The sequence below is a fragment of the Microcaecilia unicolor genome, chromosome 5 (genome assembly GCF_901765095.1).
Source record: "Microcaecilia unicolor chromosome 5, aMicUni1.1, whole genome shotgun sequence".
In the NCBI taxonomy this organism is placed as follows: Eukaryota; Metazoa; Chordata; class Amphibia; order Gymnophiona; family Siphonopidae; genus Microcaecilia; species Microcaecilia unicolor.
Genome location: NC_044035.1, coordinates 359,869,010 through 359,885,262, shown reverse-complemented (window position 1 = coordinate 359,885,262; position 16,253 = coordinate 359,869,010). Strand labels below are relative to the sequence as shown.

The 16,253-nt window shown below is 43.9% G+C and overlaps 2 protein-coding genes across 3 annotated transcripts in view; one reads left to right on the top strand and one right to left on the bottom strand.

Annotated features, from left to right (window-relative positions):
- The first annotated feature begins 20 nt into the window (after positions 1-20).
- CHTF8 (chromosome transmission fidelity factor 8) lies at positions 21-10,844 on the top strand. Its single transcript, XM_030204648.1, has 4 exons — positions 21-149; positions 3,574-3,622; positions 6,787-6,904; positions 9,825-10,844. Exons 2-4 carry the CDS (start codon positions 3,600-3,602, stop codon positions 10,053-10,055), a joined length of 372 nt encoding a protein of 123 aa, XP_030060508.1. The 5' UTR covers positions 21-149; positions 3,574-3,599; the 3' UTR covers positions 10,056-10,844.
- Positions 10,845-10,910: 66 nt separating this feature from the next.
- The window catches only part of HAS3 (hyaluronan synthase 3), a 30,070-nt gene continuing 24,727 nt past the window's right edge, over positions 10,911-16,253 (bottom strand). The window contains exons 4-5 of one of the 2 annotated variants that reach the window (XR_003942265.1): positions 12,211-15,920; positions 10,911-12,173 (exon numbers count right to left, since the gene is read on the bottom strand). Coding sequence is in view for 1 of the 2 variants with exons in the window: in XM_030204647.1 (XP_030060507.1) it covers positions 14,991-15,920 (930 nt within the window). In the remaining variant the exon portion in view is untranslated. Of the gene's footprint in view, positions 15,921-16,253 lie in introns of both variants that reach the window. The other variant, XM_030204647.1, reaches the window with a different exon arrangement.

The window sequence follows — 16,253 nt, the reverse complement described above, 5'->3', positions numbered from 1 at the left end:
TTTTTCCAGTCAGCTCCGTCCTTCTTGTAATTGTGGCTTCTCCTCCTTTTGGGCTTCTTAAGCTCCAGCATTTTTCGGTTTTAGGGAAATGACCTCTTTTATGCGCCCACTAGGAAAAAAGACCCGGTTCTGAAACGGACCCTAGCAAGGTATTGGCCTAATGCAATGAATGTGTTTGAAAGGGATTCTCATTGCAAATGAATCATTTACATTCTTCTATTATGTCTAATATCAGTGTCTGTGTTTGAGAGACTGTGAGAGACAGATAGACAGAGAGTGTGTCTTACAGAGTGTATATGAGAGACCTGCCATCCCCTCCATCCATGTCCAGCAAGTCTACTACTACTACTATTTAGCATTTCTATAGCACTACAAGGCATACGCAGCGCTGCACAAACATAGAAGAAAGACATTCCCTGCCCTCCCCCCCTTGCATTCGTGTACTGCAACTGCCCCCTGCCCTCTCCCCCGATTCCATATCCAGCAAGTCTCCTCTACCCCCCTCCATGTACAGTGATGCCCCCAATTCCAACCACCCCCTGGCCGCCCTCTTCTCCCTCAACAGCCCTCCTTTGTTTCCTGCCACCCAGCCTTAGCTTAAAACTCATTTTACTAACCTGACTGAAGCAGAGTACAGCCGGCTCGCCTTCAGCTTTCCCCTTCTCTCTCAGTGTCCCGCCCTTGCGTAAACAGGAAATGAGGGCAGGACCACAGCTGAGAGAGAAGGGGAAAGCTGAAGGCGAGCTGGCTGTACTCTGCTTCAGTCAGGTTAGTAAAATGAGTTTTAAGCTAAGGCTGGGCAGCAAGAAACAAAGGAGGGCTGTTGAAGGAGAAGAGAGAGCTTGACGGGGGGGGGGGGGGGTTTAACAGCGACTCGGGAGGGACTCGGTTGGGTAGGAGGTTGAGGGCGGTGGTCCGAAGTCGGAGATGACAGGGAGGTAGGCCAGAGTGTGCTTTGGGGAGGAGGGCAGGTGACAGGGTCCAGTGGCAACTCGGGATGGGCGAGGGAGAGAACCCCAGGGGGGAGGGGGTGTTGTCGTATGTGTGGCTAAGGGGGGGTAACCCAGCGTTACCGGCAGTGTTGGCGCCGGTTGTCTTCTTTCGTTGATTGACGTTTGGGCACGCGGGTTTGGCTAGTTTTTTTAGTCTGTTGGAGGTGTAATGGGCACTGCTGCTGGTGATGCACCCAGAAGTGCATGACGTCATTTCAGGAGATGGAGTTACAGAGAGCACGGATGCTTCAAGGTTTGAGTGCCACGGAGTCAGCTTCAGAATGTTGGAGGTGCTTTTTATTATACAGGATGACCAACACACCTACCCACATAATGAGAGAAACCATCTCTGGCCTATTAGTCAATGTGGCTACTAAAGAGAGAGAAAGGGGGGAAAGGGAAATGGGACTTGATATACCGCCTTTCTGAGGTTTTGCAACTACGTTGAAAGCAGTTTACATATATATTCAGGTACTTATTTTGTACCAGGGCCAATGGAGGGTTAAGTGACTTGCCCAGAATTACAAGGAGAGGCATTTCTGATCCTCTCCCTGTTCCCCTGCTGGATGAATCTGTCAAAAGAATTTTGTTTGTGCAGCACAATTTTAAGCATATGTCATGCAAAGACTTTCACATGTATGTCAGAAGCCAGTCAAAGTTGTTGAGGGATATACGTTCTTCTGATAAGAACAGTTGGGCTCAGACTCAGTCAAACTCAAATCCTGAAGTTATTGAAAAATAGATTGTCTACTGCTGTACTGTAAGTAAGTCACTGTTTGATGTGTGTTCATTAACTAAAAGCTATGATAAAATATTTCTTTAGTTAAGGTAGCAACCATTTTTATTTTTTCTGTCCTCATTTGGGTTTTTTTTTTGTCTCCACAAATATGGTAACCCTATGCAAACCTTATCTCATGCATATGCTGAAAACTCAACTGGCTGGAAGTGTCCTGAGGTCAGACGGGGCTGAGGAGCTTTGCTTTCTGGGATACACCAGGTAAACACGAGGGGAGAGGGCAGGGGCCCACTGGTTCATCCTCGTATGAGGAGAGGGGGGGAGGCAGATTCACTGCTTCATCCAGCCCCCCCCCCCCCCCCCCCCCGAGTAAAGAGAGCACGTCTCATCTGTCATGTGCTGTACTGTCAAGTTGCTTTTAGGTAAAAGATGAATTTGTGTTGAACATATTTTGACTTTTGCGGCACTAGGGATAAGGTATAAAATGAGCAGATTTCTACATACAGCAAAGGTTTGACATTTGACGCCTTTACAGGTGGCTCCAGGATCGTGGAAAGTCATTTATTTCTGTATTCACAACCCTTAAGCAAACCAAATTAAAACCACTATCACCCGTATTACAAAAAGCATTTACCGGTCCAGGTGGGGGTGAGACTGCATCCCAGTCTTATTTCTTCTAGACTACAGGTTGTTTATTTTATCTTACAGCAAATGCATGCATTTAACTCCACCACAGTTTTCTTTCTCCATTCCACAGTGCAGTAGCGTCTGCATCCCTTTTCCTTAGAAGCTCACGAATCCATGTCTATAAGGATTCACCCTACCGACACCAATTCTCAACATCAACTGCTACACTCAATTCCCTAAAGCCTTAAAATCCATTCTATTCAAGAAATACGTCTTAACCAAACTCCTCGTAAATCTGGTTGCCTAACATGATGTTTTCAATACGTCTCTACGTATTATTAGACTGACTTATCTACCTGCTAACCCGCTCTGTAATCTGCTATGAAACTTGCCTTCCCAATGCAATCTTGTTGAATTATCTTTACTGTGTATTCTGATCTGAGCCTCTCGAAATATAAGCACCTGGTAAAGTAAAGATTTGTTCACTGGTTTAGTGCTTTGGGAGAATGAGGAACCAGTTTGATGTGTATAATATTTTTTGCAGAACCATTTCACTGAGGACACTACAGAACAGTTTGCTAATGGTTCGCACAGATCCCCTGTAATTATTTGTGTTATTTTTGTTTGTATTTGTTAACTAGTACTTAGTGGTATTCCCATATTTATGTGTCATTAACTCTTCTAGCCATGTCTCAATTAAATGACTAGATTGTAAAATCTGATTAAATAATTTAATTTGTGCTTGTTAGACTTTGTAACTGCTGTATTTAAGTATTTAATTTAGTACCAGTCAGGAGAACATACTTTTCTGGGCTGAACACTCCTCTACTTGTTTTCTTCTAAAGGTGTCTAACGCTTTTTACTTATCTTCGATTACGCCTTCTAACAGGTTTGATTTCTCTTGCGTGCATTGATATCTTGGATAAGATCTTCAGGTTTGATCTCTTTTTAGAGGTCCTGAATATAATGATTCAAGATAGTATCATTCTCCATTGTTCAGTTGGTTTTAAGTTCTTTCACCTGTTCCAGAAAATATCGTATATGGCCTCATAAGTTCAGCTTTTTTTGCTCATGAATGAGAATTACTGCTATTCCCGTGCCATGTGCTGGTAAATGCTGCATCATAAATCTATGCCCCCCCCCCCCCCCCCCCCCCGGTCCATGTTTTTTTCTGCTGTGTTAATTCTCACTCTCACTGGACATATGTTTGCTTTGCAGAAGAGACACTTGGAGGAGAATTTGATATGGTTCAGATTGTGATTTCAAGGTTAGTCTTTATGTCCTTTTGATTGTTTTTAATTCATTTGTTGTCTACAGTGTTTTCCCCTTGAAGACCTTTTCCCCAATGAATGTATTAAAGCTCTTTCTGGTGGTCCCCAGATTGACAGCAATTTGGGAATTTATTTTTTGCGTAGTTTGGTCCTAGTGCAGTTGGGGCCGGGCAGTAATTCTTCCATTTTGTACAGGTTTTCAATCTCAGTTTTTAAGGTGTCTAAAGTTCTTCCAGAATATAGTCTCAAGAACCAAAGGAGCAAAGATTAATGATCATATTGCACCGATTCTGGAGTTATGATTGCAATATGAGGAGTAGCCTAATGGTTAGAGCACCAATCTTGATATCCAGAGGTGGCTGGTTAAATCCCACTGCTGCTCCTTGTGATCTTGTGCAAGTCACTTAACCCTCCATTGCCTCAGCTACAAAATTAGATTGTAAATACCCAGGGTATCTGAATGTTACTCACTTTGAGCTACTACTGAAAAAGGTGTGAGAAAAATCCAAATTAATAATAACAATAGATTAATGACCATTTGCACTGATTCTGGAGTTATCAGTGCAGTAGGGACCCAAATTACACTAAGGGGCAATTCAGTAAATGCTCCAAAAATCTTGGCACCCAACAGTATTCCATAAGGGCACTTAACGGGTGATGTGGTCATAAAATATGGGAATAAGGCACCATCTACACCATGGCAATAGCTGGCATAACTTCATGTTTATGTGGCAACGCATTCACTAGTAACTTATGTACGCAAACATGGAATGCACTTCCGAAGGCCATAAAAACAACCCAAGATCTAACCATCTTCCGAAGACTACTGAAAACTGACTTATTCAAGAAGGCATACCACAAACAACCATCCTAATTAATACACAATAAGACTGAACACGAACAAGACAGATCTGATCTCTCAGTACACGACTGACCTACCTCATTGTTTTTACTGAACAAACACGAACTCTTCTACCCTGATGTCGATACCTATGCAACAACATAATGCTGATACCTAAGTAATATCATAATGTATTCTTCTACCATGTATGTACGCACTTGAATGTAATACCATCTGTAATCCTATTGACCGGAAATGGCAATCGTCACTACGGCAAATGTAAGCCACATTGAGCCTGCAAATTGGTGGGAAAATGTGGGATACAAATGCTACAAAAAATAAATAATAATAATAATTCTGTAGCATATCTGAGTGAACCACCCTTGTGAATGTCCCCTTTCATATACGCTAAAGGAACTATCTTGTAGAATCATGGCTAGTACAGATTAGTGGCTGCCTCTTGGCCTATGTGCTAGTATTCTGTAATATACCTAGGTATTTGGCACAAGTTTATAGGATTGCCTTTTGAGTGATCTTGCAGAGTTATTGGTCTCTTACTCTTGGTTTCAGCCACAATATTCCACCCCCCCCCCCCCCCCATCCCACTACCATCAAAACTGACAATCACCGATTAGCTTGCTTAAGGGGTTTTAGTTTGTACCCTATGGAATCCTGTTCCATTACAAATTTGAATAGATCTCCACTCATTGTCATTTAGGAAAAAGCTTAAAGCCTGGCCTTTTATTCATGTTTACATTTTCCTTTTTTATTTTATTTGTTGCATTTGTATCCCACGTTTTCCCACCTATTTGCAGGCTCAATGTGGCTTACATCTTACCGGTCAAGGCGATCGCCTAAACCGGTGTGGAAATAAATACAATTTGATGTTAGGGTCGGGTAAAACTAGTATATTCGGGTGCCTAGGGGTAAAGGATAGGAAATAATATGTATTGTCCAGTACAGCTTGAGGTTTGCTGTGTTGCAGATTGGAAGCATCTAGGTTTGATTGGTGGGGAAAGCTTTTCTGAATAGGTAGGTCTTTAATGATCTCCTGAAGTCAAGATGGTCATAAATTGATTTCACAGTCTTTGGGAGTATATTCCATAATTGTGTGTATATACAGGAGAAGTTTGAGCATAGGTTAGTTTGTATTGAGACCTTTGCAGCTCGGGTAATGGAGATTTAGGTAGGTGCGTGATGCTCTAGTTCTGTTTCTGTCCGGAATGTCAATCAGGTCGACCATGTATCCTGGAGTTTCACCATAGATAATCTTGTGGACCAAGGTACAGATTTTGAAGGTGATACATTCTTTGATAGGGAGCCAATGTAGTTTTTCTCAGAGGGGTTTGACAGGTTCGAAACGTGATTTACCGAAGATCAACCTGGCTGCCGTGTTTTGGGCTGCCTGGAGTTTCTTTACGAGTTGTTCTTTGCATCCCGCATATATTCCGTTGCAGTAATCTGCGTGGCTCATTACCATTGATTGTATTAGGTTACGGAAAACTTCTCTCAGGAAGAAAGGTTTTATACGTTTAAGTTTCCACATTGAGTGAAACATTTTCTTTATAGTTTCTTTTAACGATGTGTGGGAGTTCTAGGACCAGGGTAGGACTTTGGATGTCATGGGAACTAGCATGCTGTATTACAGAACTAGGGCCATTCCTTGGGATGGAGGAGAATAGAACAGATACTTAGAAGTACCGTGCTTTGTTCGCTTAAGATAAAGTGCTCTGGCGTATGATAAATGTAAACCGCTTTGGCTATACCGCAGAAAGGCGATGTATCAAATCCGTGACCCTCTGAAGTCCTGTGTGAATATCCAATTTCAATAACTAAGGCCAAGAAAAGGCTGTTCTTAGCTATGACCCACACAGTACATTTAATCTTAGCCAAGAAGACAGAGAAGTAGTTTTTATTATGGTGAGAGGGAGCGTATTCCATTTATTACTCAAGATCAACAAATACTGACTGCATAAAAGTGCACTTGAGTTCAGTTCTGAAGGGAACAACAATTGATGCCTACTAGCAGTGACTGGGAAAGAGAAAATCAGGTGGCAAACCCTGCATAACAGAGTCTGAAAGGTTGTGGATTATATGGACAAGTGAAGCAGGAGGAATCTGCACTACCTCTGAGTATCTGCAGGACATATATAAATCAGACCTAGGTGGTTTCCTAATTCTCGGCTACATTAATACTCTGCAGTGCCTTGTGCTGTCCTGAATAGATCCTGGAAATGTAGTGCACCTGTCTATGTGTAGAAACCCCACTGGCTGGGGTCTCAGGATTTCTAGGAAATGATTCCTCAATTCTTCTTGCAGCACTGTGCAGGGTACCCCTGGGGAGTGGCTGCTGATGGAACTGCAGGGACAGATTGAAGCTCGCCATGATGACGGACTTGCTGGGAACCTCATAGGAGATCTGCTCTACACTAAAGAGGTGAGGTGCTTATATAGGGCTTTCTCAGTGGCTGAATAATATATGGATTAGTGATGCGTGTAGGTGGCCCATGTCGAGGGGGTCCAGCATTAGTCTCTTCCAGGACACAGAGATGAGGCCCCCAATTTGCTGCGATTCTTCTTCCATGAAAACTGTGACTTGTTTGAGCAGCTGCTGCAGAATCATGACACACTGACCCTCACAAGTTCTCTCCTCACCACACCTGTCTATTCCCTCCTCCACACTTCCTGTTACTGATTTAAGAACTTAAGAACAGCCATAGTAGATCAAAACAATAGTCCACAGTATCCTGCTTCCAACAGTGGCCAATCCAGGTCACAAGTACCTGACAGAAACCCAAATTCTACTGCCCCTCCCCTCCCCCAGTCAGCTACTTTATCATTGTCAGCCACTTGGCTATTGGGCTGCTAAGGTAGTAAAGTAACTGCTTTGACAGAGCTGTTACAAGCCCCTAACAGCTGTAAAGAAACAACCACAGGAAGAAAAGTGACCATGGGAAAAGGCTGACTGAAATACATACGTGGTTTACAAAACGAGAATTCATAGAGTCATGACGGGGATGTGATGAAGTGGCTTCAGTTTCTATACGCATTTAATGGAATGAGCTACAAGGGTTGGGGGAGAGGGGAGAGTGTTGAGGCTGGTGACAGGGTGGTTTTTAGGTTAAGTATTCAATTTCTTAATGGTAATGTAATACATAGAAATAAAAGAAAACAAGATGATACCAACTTAATACATTTTTTGATTAGCTTTCGAAGGTAACCCCCCTTCTTCAGATCAGAAATAAGCAAATGTTATCATCTTATTTTCTTTTCTCTGTTTTGTTTTATTTCTGTTTGTTCCCTTTAAAAGTGGATTAACATGGCTACCACATCACTGTACTTAATGGTAATGTGTATTAACAAATAGTTTACATGTCATATTTTAAGTTTGTCATTGTACTTCTTGGTCAATTGCCCAATTTCCTTAATTGTAATCCGCAGTGAACTTCTGTGAGGTATTTGCAAAATATAAGATTGAGTTGTTTTATGTTATGTAGGTGGGATGAGCTGATGAGGGAGAACGAGAGGAAGCAGAGAGGCAGGGGGACCCTGAAGGGAAGGTACTAGAAGCTGCTTGAAAGAGCACAGAAAAGGGAAAAGCGAGCTGGGGAGCTTTGAGGGAAGGGAAGATCTCATGAGAGGAGCTGAGGAGAGTGGACAGAAAGGAGGGAAGATATGGTTGGGTCGATGCTCAGCCAGTCTGTGGGTTTTTTTTTTTTCAATGCTGGGTGCCCCAGTATTTGGATAGTGGCTGGCCCAAGGGACTTGGTATTGGCAAACCCTCAGCCAGACATCCTTATTTTTTCCCTCTCAGCCTCCCCCCCCCCCCCCCAGGGTGACTCTTTCCTTCCCCTCAACCTCCACCCCCCTCCACAGTTACCCAGCATATCATCTTCTCTTCCCTAACCCCATCCTGAATCCCCCCCTCCCAATTCTGGGCCTTCCTCCAACACTAGCTCCAAAGCTTAAATGCTGCCATGTCCTGCCCCCCACCAAAGGATTGGGGTGGGGGGAGGGGTGGCACAAAAGAGTGTTTCATCGCAGGCCTGTACTAACTCTCTTAAGTTGTGGGAGGACATGGGGTGGGGGGTTCTTGTCTGCTGGAGTCGTGCCACCGCGGATGCCGAGGCTGTTCCCCAGATATTTAGCAGCCTGGATATTGCTGTTAACCATAGAACTTGTGGCTCTGCCTTCGCTCTTCCCCTGTAGCACCCTGAGGATATCTGCAAATGTACCGCTGAGATTCCCATTTTAATCTGGAGCAAAGGCTGGAAGTAGCACCGGTAACCAGGGTTCTAAAGCAGGCAGATCTTGCAGATTTAACTTAATAGCTTAACTTTTTATGTTTATTGGATTACTTTTAGAAAAAGGTTGCCGTGGTTAACTTTTGTGAAATGTTATAACTCATGAGGGATGGAGATGGAAAATTATGCAAAGCAGCTGATTAGCTATGAATGCATAATGCAATAGCTTTGTAAATTCAGTTTACCAAAAAATGAACTCCGCTTCAGTGGATATAGCCAGAGCTTTTCTGGTAGCTGCTACCAATGTTGTTTATTTATTTTGCTACCAGGCTTCTTAGTCTGAAAGTCCGAGTAGAAAGAATATAAGCATTCCTCTGATGACCTTGTTAGGGCAGGGCTGCTAGAGCAGCAAAAAGGTAGCAGGCAGTGGGGCAGATAATTTCCTCCAGTGGCTCAGTCCCCAGGCAGGCAGGTAGGAAGAGGTCTTACTAGCACAGAAATCTTGTGATATGAGCCGCGAGATTGGCCCCACGCGGCAGAGGAAACAGATATGCTATTAAAACACAGGGCCAAGCTCCCCGGGAGCGCATTCACTAAGGCATCCAGGGGAAGAAGGTAATTTAAACTACCTACCCACTGTCCACTGCTTTTTTTGCTGCCTCCAGAATCATGTAATTAGGTTGGAGCAGGGAGAGGATCACATGGGGTATCAATATCATTGTGCTGGTTCTGGTTAGGGCACAGTTGTCTTTGCCCCTTTTCCATAAATCACATTTCCTGAAATACTGGCTGTGTGGTGCTGGGATGATGGGGATGAATTTAAAAACAAAAAACAATGTGCCTGGGGAGGTAGGGAGGAAGCCTTACTCTGGATTTGAGCTGCTTATTCTGATGATATGGCTGCTAGCAGCAGTGTTCCTTTTCACCACACTGTGGCGCTGTGCAACATCAAGTGGGCTGGAAACTGGCATTTTGCCAGATGCCTGAAAGGTGGCAAATGCTTCCCTGGCACTATGAGTAGACTTGCCAGCAGGAGGCATGTGATGCACTCTCTCACTGTGCCAGTACCGAGTCATTCCTTGCCGCCTGATTCATGTCTGTCTCTCTTTGCAGGGAATTCCTGTACTAATAATTGGGCATCACATCCTGTATGGAAAAATTGTGTGCTTGGAGAAACCATTTGCAGTGCTGACCAAAAGCAACACCGAGTCGGATGGGAGTGCCATGGAGACTGGTGAAGGAACCCCATCCACGTGTTACCAGCTGACAGCCCTGATCAAGAAAAAGATCATTTTCAAGACACGCCCCAAGCCCATCATTACTCATGTTCCCAAGAAAGTCTGAGAGAATCCTGGGTGGAACGCACTGCAAAGATCTCTCACCGTGGAACTGCTCATAGCCCTACCTTCTCATTGACAGTCGTCCTGTGCCGAGACTGCAAGGATTTATTGGCTTCCACCTGTTCTCTTTTGCTGGAGCAGAGATTGCTCATCTCCATGCTGCTGGGATTCTTCCCCCCCCTCACCCCCATCATATCTGACTGTTTACCGTGAAGGCCTCCTTTCATCACCCACCCTTTGTGCTCTATATGGTTTTGAGACCTGCAGATATGGTCAGGGACTGTAGACCTCTGGAGTGGGGCTGATGTGAAAAGAGTAACTGGGATAAGAAGACCCAGATCTCCTTTCTAACAGCCAGTGATAGGGACAGGCTTCATCTGTTGGAAACCCTGTGGCAGAGCAACAAGAAGCATCGGGGTCCAAGTCAATTTGCAATCTGACTTTATTCATATTACTAACAATATATGCAGATATTAAAACAATTAACATTTGTTTTCTAAATGTGAAAATGTAAACAAAAATAAATAGACATTTACAAATGGTAACATCAGAAAATTGATGTAAAATGATCTTAAAGAGCCGGGCAGAGCACAGGAAGTGCAGACTGACTAATACCCAGCTAGTGAGAAATGTAAGAAGTGAAGGAAGATGCGGTTTGCAGGTTTCCATGCTCTCCACCCAGGCTTCTTCTCCCACTGAACTGATGGACCTCTTTGGAAATGGCCAGCGGGCTTTGTGTTCTTAGTTAAGGGCTGCCTATCTAAACAGAAATGCTGACTGGAAGCTCCCTTGTCTTTTTGTAGTTGGTGGTGGTGGTGGGGGGGGGGGGGGGGGGGGGTTGTCTAAGATTCACTGCAATTTCTCCTCTGGAAAGGAAATCTATGTTGCAGGCACTTTCTTCATATGCTGACTGTGCAGTTGTTTTTCTGTAGTAGCAGAGCTCAGGAGAATCCAACAGCTTGGCAGCAGGTTTTAACCGCAGCCACCCCCAGCACCAGGCTGTAGCCCCAGCTGCTCCCCCTGCCAGGTTGGGAGATAGACCAGGGATGAGCAGAAGGGCAGATTGCTCTTACAATGGACTGGCAAATTGCTAGCAATTCTGTTGTCGGATTAATTATCCTGCTATCTACCAGCTTCCCTCAATAAAAACCAGCTTGCCGGCCATTTCACAACATAGTTATAAACAGACATGGTAGTAAGCAAAACCAGGAAGACTTTAGACACGCTTAGGATACACACAGGAGGGTATGGAGAAGGTAATCGGGGAAGGGTCGGTGAGGTCATACTGGGCAGATGGGTTACTGTGTTTGTGCTGAGCTTTAGAAGTACTAACATCTGACATTAGGCAATATTCCACTGGGTTCTGAAGGAGACACAGTCTATCAGGCATCAAGAGCAATGGGATTGGACATGCAGAACAGAACCAAGAAAAATGGACTATGAGGTGAAAGAGATCAGGATCTCTGCAGCAACACCCATGGCACAATGACAATGCAGGAAATAGCTCCAAGTGGGTTAGATTTACATATACAGAACAAACAAAACCGTTAGCTGAAATAACACTGATTCTTCTCAAAGGACAACAGGACCTTAGAATTATGGCATAAAAAACACCGGAGTCCCTTTCAATCATCGGGAAAACTCCCAAATACACACACAAAATTATCAAAAATGAACACTCAAAATCATTTTTAGAAAAAAAACAAGAAACTTATCTTCCATAAAGTTCACTCTTGAACAATGGCCTTTTTTCCCCTATGCTGACGGAGGCCTTTGTTTTGCATTTTTAATCGCTGCTTCAGAGGTATTCAGATATCCAGTGTAGCAGGCTCCGGCAGTCCCACAAAACACGTCCGGGTTCAGATTTACACATACCATGGGAGTAATGAACCTCACATCTAAGCCAGGGCATGTGGCCTTTGATCTCAGTCTCAATTTTACTGCTAATGCTTGCTACAGTATTTGCACCGTGAACGAGAGAGCTTCCTTGTGCAGTTTTTAGGATGTAATATGTATTGGTAACTTTCAAGATGTGTTTGGAAATTCTTTTTCATTAGGCTTGTGGTATCCTGCATGTTTGGAAATATTTCTGGGGGGGTTTTCTGCCACATTTTCCTGGTACCTGATGATGTACAGAATAATCACTTGGCACCTGGTACTTCTATTTCCAATGCTGTTCTCGTGTTTTTTTCCTTTACCACTATGTCCAGTTTTCTTTCATCAAAGGCTTTACTTGGAATGGGAATGTCCCACGTGATCACAGTTATGCAACTGTCATGATCCCAGTGCATTTTTGGTGTGGTGTTTACACAGTTTCCAGCGGATGAGACGTACCACCTTATTGGTTTACCTTTCATCAAAAGTTCACAGCCAGCCATGAGATGAGTAACAGTTTCCAGCTTTTCCTTGTCTGTTTTACCAATTTTTTTTTCTATGATATCTGGGAAGCGTTTCATCTGTAATCCACTGTCCTAGGTTGCAACTAATCGATCTCTCAGTTTTAAGTTCACCTCTCTTTAACCATCCATGTGACTGGTTTTGATCAGTGTATGATTCCTGGAGTATCACTCTGTATTTCCCACTATATTTATATATTTATCATTTGTTTATCATTGAAAGAGTTGGGGGGGGGGGGGGGGTTCCTCTTGTTTTGCAAATTCTGTTGCTTCCTTTCCCATAGGTGCTGGAGGATTCTCCCTCATTTCTCCAGTTTTTTGTTTTTTAAAATTCTTATCCTGGTTTAAGGATGGAGAACAATTGCGGTTGTTTGTTTTTGTACTTCAGTGTCCCTTATTGTTTATTTATAGCCCACCTGGGCCAAGACATGTTACAATTAAACATATATAATCATTGTGCTTGTGGATCTGTTGATGCTACTTCATATGCCTGGAGGCCAATGTCTGTGGTTTTTTTTGTATTCTATTTCTATAAGGTCCTTTTAGCTCTTGGAACATACAGTTTCAGCTTACACTGATTCTTACAGGTTATCTCATAGGCATGGAGAAGTTTTCCTGTTGGTACATCCAGTTTTTTTGAGGTTTTTCTGAGGTCACTTTACTATTCCAAAGCTGTATAAAAGCATGGGGATTGCAAGCTTATTGATGGCTTATATGTTATTCCATGTTTTAAGGCAGTTTTCAATATTAGCTTCAGTGTCCTATAATTATATTTGCTGAACTTTTCTGTGGTGGACTGTTGCTTCTCCCTCCACACCTAGATATTTAATATACATCTTTCTGTTCAAGTTCCTTTATATCATAATGATCAGTCAGATGTTTTCAGCTTTACTTCACTTTCCCTGAAGGAAAATTTCCTTAACACATTTGCCTATGCCAAAACTCACCCTTGATTTATCTGAAAAACTTTCACCACTCTAAATTGTTCTGCTGTAAAGCTTTAAATCTTCTACAAACAGTAGGTGTAATGTTACCTGTTGTTCCTTAATAATTTTAGGGTTGAAACTTAACCCATAGAGCTTATAAGAGCACTTAATGGATGTATTGTCAGACAAAATAGGAGAGGTGACATGGAATTTCCCTGGAATGTTCCTTGCTGGATCTTGAAGTTAGATATGACAGATTACCAATCATAATTTAGATGTAAATTTACCACATTTTCATGGTGAGCGTGATGTATTCGAGCGATACAAGGTTTATCTTGTACATCTCAAGGTAATTTCTTATCCAAGAGTGTGGGATTCTATGGCAAGGGGCCATGCTTTTTTGCCACACAGAATAGGCCACTCGTTTCTGGGGATGGATCAGACCTTTACTATTAATGCACAGAGTGGGACACTCAACAGTAGAAAGGGGTCATGCTTCTCCTACTGTTATGCAAAAAAAAATTAGCTTACCACTCACACATAGAAAAGCTCACTCATCCCCAATTTTGTTTTGGTGGGGGAGGGGTGATGATCCCACCACTGACACAAAGAGCAGGAGTCATGCTGCTAGCCTTGCACTCAACACAACACGGAGGGGTCATGCCCCAGCCCTAACAGACAAGACATGCCAGAACAAGCCCTTCTTTTATTTTGGTCATGAGATGAAGGGAGTTGTAAACATGATTGTTCAAAAGAGTCATTAAAAGGATCTGATAAGGGCTGAGGTTCCTGCTGGTTTGGAGAAGTTGCTGGTGTCTCAGTGCCTTGTTTGGCCGTTTCTCTCTGGGAACTGCAGCAAGCTATAAACTGGGTATTATTGCTACATGTGCATAGTAAGACCAAGGGATGGTGGGTCCCACAAGAGAGGTAGAGAACCTTGATGTTTGTACGCTGTGGGATAGTCTGTCGTCTCCAGTGGTGCCCAGATGTTACACTTTTTGGGGCTTCCTGAGCCCTTTTGATTTCTACTGGTGGTTACTGGAAGCGGCAGGAGGACATGCTGTCCACAGAGTCATATCACAGTGTCTGAAGCTGCACTGAGGTTTAGATCCCCTGAGTTTTACCTTTGTGGAATAGTACAAAAACAGGAACATGGAGCAGAGAACAGTATTTGCAGAATCCCAAGCCCAGAGTCATGTTCACAAGATGCCATACCATTTCTGGACAACTCCCTAGTCCTTGCTTAGGGAGATGGTGTCAAGGCTCAGGTCATGCATGCTATTGAGTGACCCACACCAGACCTTGCATAGTGAGATGTCCAGGTTTGGGTCACACCATGAGGCTCATTTTCAAAGCATAGAATATAGGTTACTGCAAGTCTATGTGCTTTGAAAATGAGCCCCCATATTTGAACAAGGAGGAGGTATCAAAGGTCAGGTCAAGAATGCCATATCCATTATTAGGTGACCCTAACCCTTGCATAGAGAGGAGATGTCTAGCCTTTTTCTAGGCTACTTTTCAGATTGTGCATAGAGAGTGTCCAAGCTCATGATTCGGAATGCAAAGAGTCATCCCCCAAGCCTTGCACAGGAAGGAGGTGGCTGGGCTCTCTGTCTCTCAGACCTCAGCGAAGGCCAGGCTGTACTGCTCTTGCTGCTTGCCGCAGCGCCGAGCAATAATTGCCAGGTATAAGGTGAGCAGTGCCATCCAGTAACAGCCATACAGAATTGTGCCTGAGACCAAGAAAGCAACCTCTGTGTCACTAAGTGGGTCTCTGCTCTGGTAGTATGTTGTGTAAGAGAGACCTCCCAGCAGGATGGAGAACCAGATGGACACAGGGATCAGACCCATGAAATTCACTACAATTTTTTTGCGTCCAGATGTGCCCCAGCCAGATTTGTTGATGGTGGTCAAAGCAAAGATTTTGGCTGGAAGGAGGCTGGACATGTAGAGGAGAGAGTAGAGAGACATGAAGATCATCTCGGCATTCCCTCGTAGAAAGCAGGCATAGATGGCTTTGATGATCCCCACCAGCTGCACTGTCAGCAGAAAGAGCAAGATGTTCCAGATTCGGCCGCGGTAGAACAGCTGGATGACGGTAGCCATGAGGAAAAAGGGAAAGAAACCAGTAATCACAGATTCATAAGTCATCCAGAGGTGGTGTTTATGGAACCAGAGGGCATTGTAAAGCCACTCCCTGAAGTAGGACTTACTCCACCGTGTCTGCTGGTTGAGCCATCGTAGATATTTGGTAGGAGTCTCTGTCAGGCACTTGGAGCGAGCTGTGTATTTAGTCCTGTAGCCAAGACTCAAGACTCGATTGGTCAAATGGCGATCATCCCCAAAGCTGCACTTCTTTCCCAGGAAAGTCTGATGGTACCAGTCCTCTAGAAACCACTGCAGGAGACAGTTGCGATACATGCCCAGTGGCCCACTGATGCACTGAACACAGCCAAAGTAGGACTGGCAGGCCCGCTCTACGTTGAAGGCCATCCAATACCGTACGCTGCTCAGGAAGGAGATCCAAGAGTCATACTTGTTCAGAATCTGTGAAGAGAAGCAAAGGGAAAGATGAGAGAGGAAGGCGAGAGGGGTAGGGGTGATGGCATTACTCCTTCTGTAGCAGTACTGATAACAGCATCAGCTGTTACCACCAGAAGGGCATGGAGATTGCATTACGCAGCTCACACCCGACTAACTTCACTAGACTATCGTTTCCACCGCTTCCCCTGCCAGGCTGTAGCCATGACGTAACTTCTGCTACCCCCAGCTCTACAGACTGTATTCTGAGCCCCTCCCAGACCCTGGCTGTAATTTGATAATTTCCTGTGGTGCTACGGATGAGTGCAGTGCAATACAGGTGCATATAACGGAGAGTAA

What these genes read in the sequence shown, in the direction of transcription:
- CHTF8 (XM_030204648.1), top strand. Translation starts at nt 3,600, where the DNA reads ATGGTTCAGATTGTGATTTCAAG. An exon ending in GTTCAGATTGTGATTTCAAG is followed by an intron (nt 3,623 to 6,786) that starts GTTAGTCTTTAT and finishes TTCTTCTTGCAG; the next exon opens with CACTGTGCAGGGTACCCCTG. An exon ending in ATCTGCTCTACACTAAAGAG is followed by an intron (nt 6,905 to 9,824) that starts GTGAGGTGCTTA and finishes CTCTCTTTGCAG; the next exon opens with GGAATTCCTGTACTAATAAT.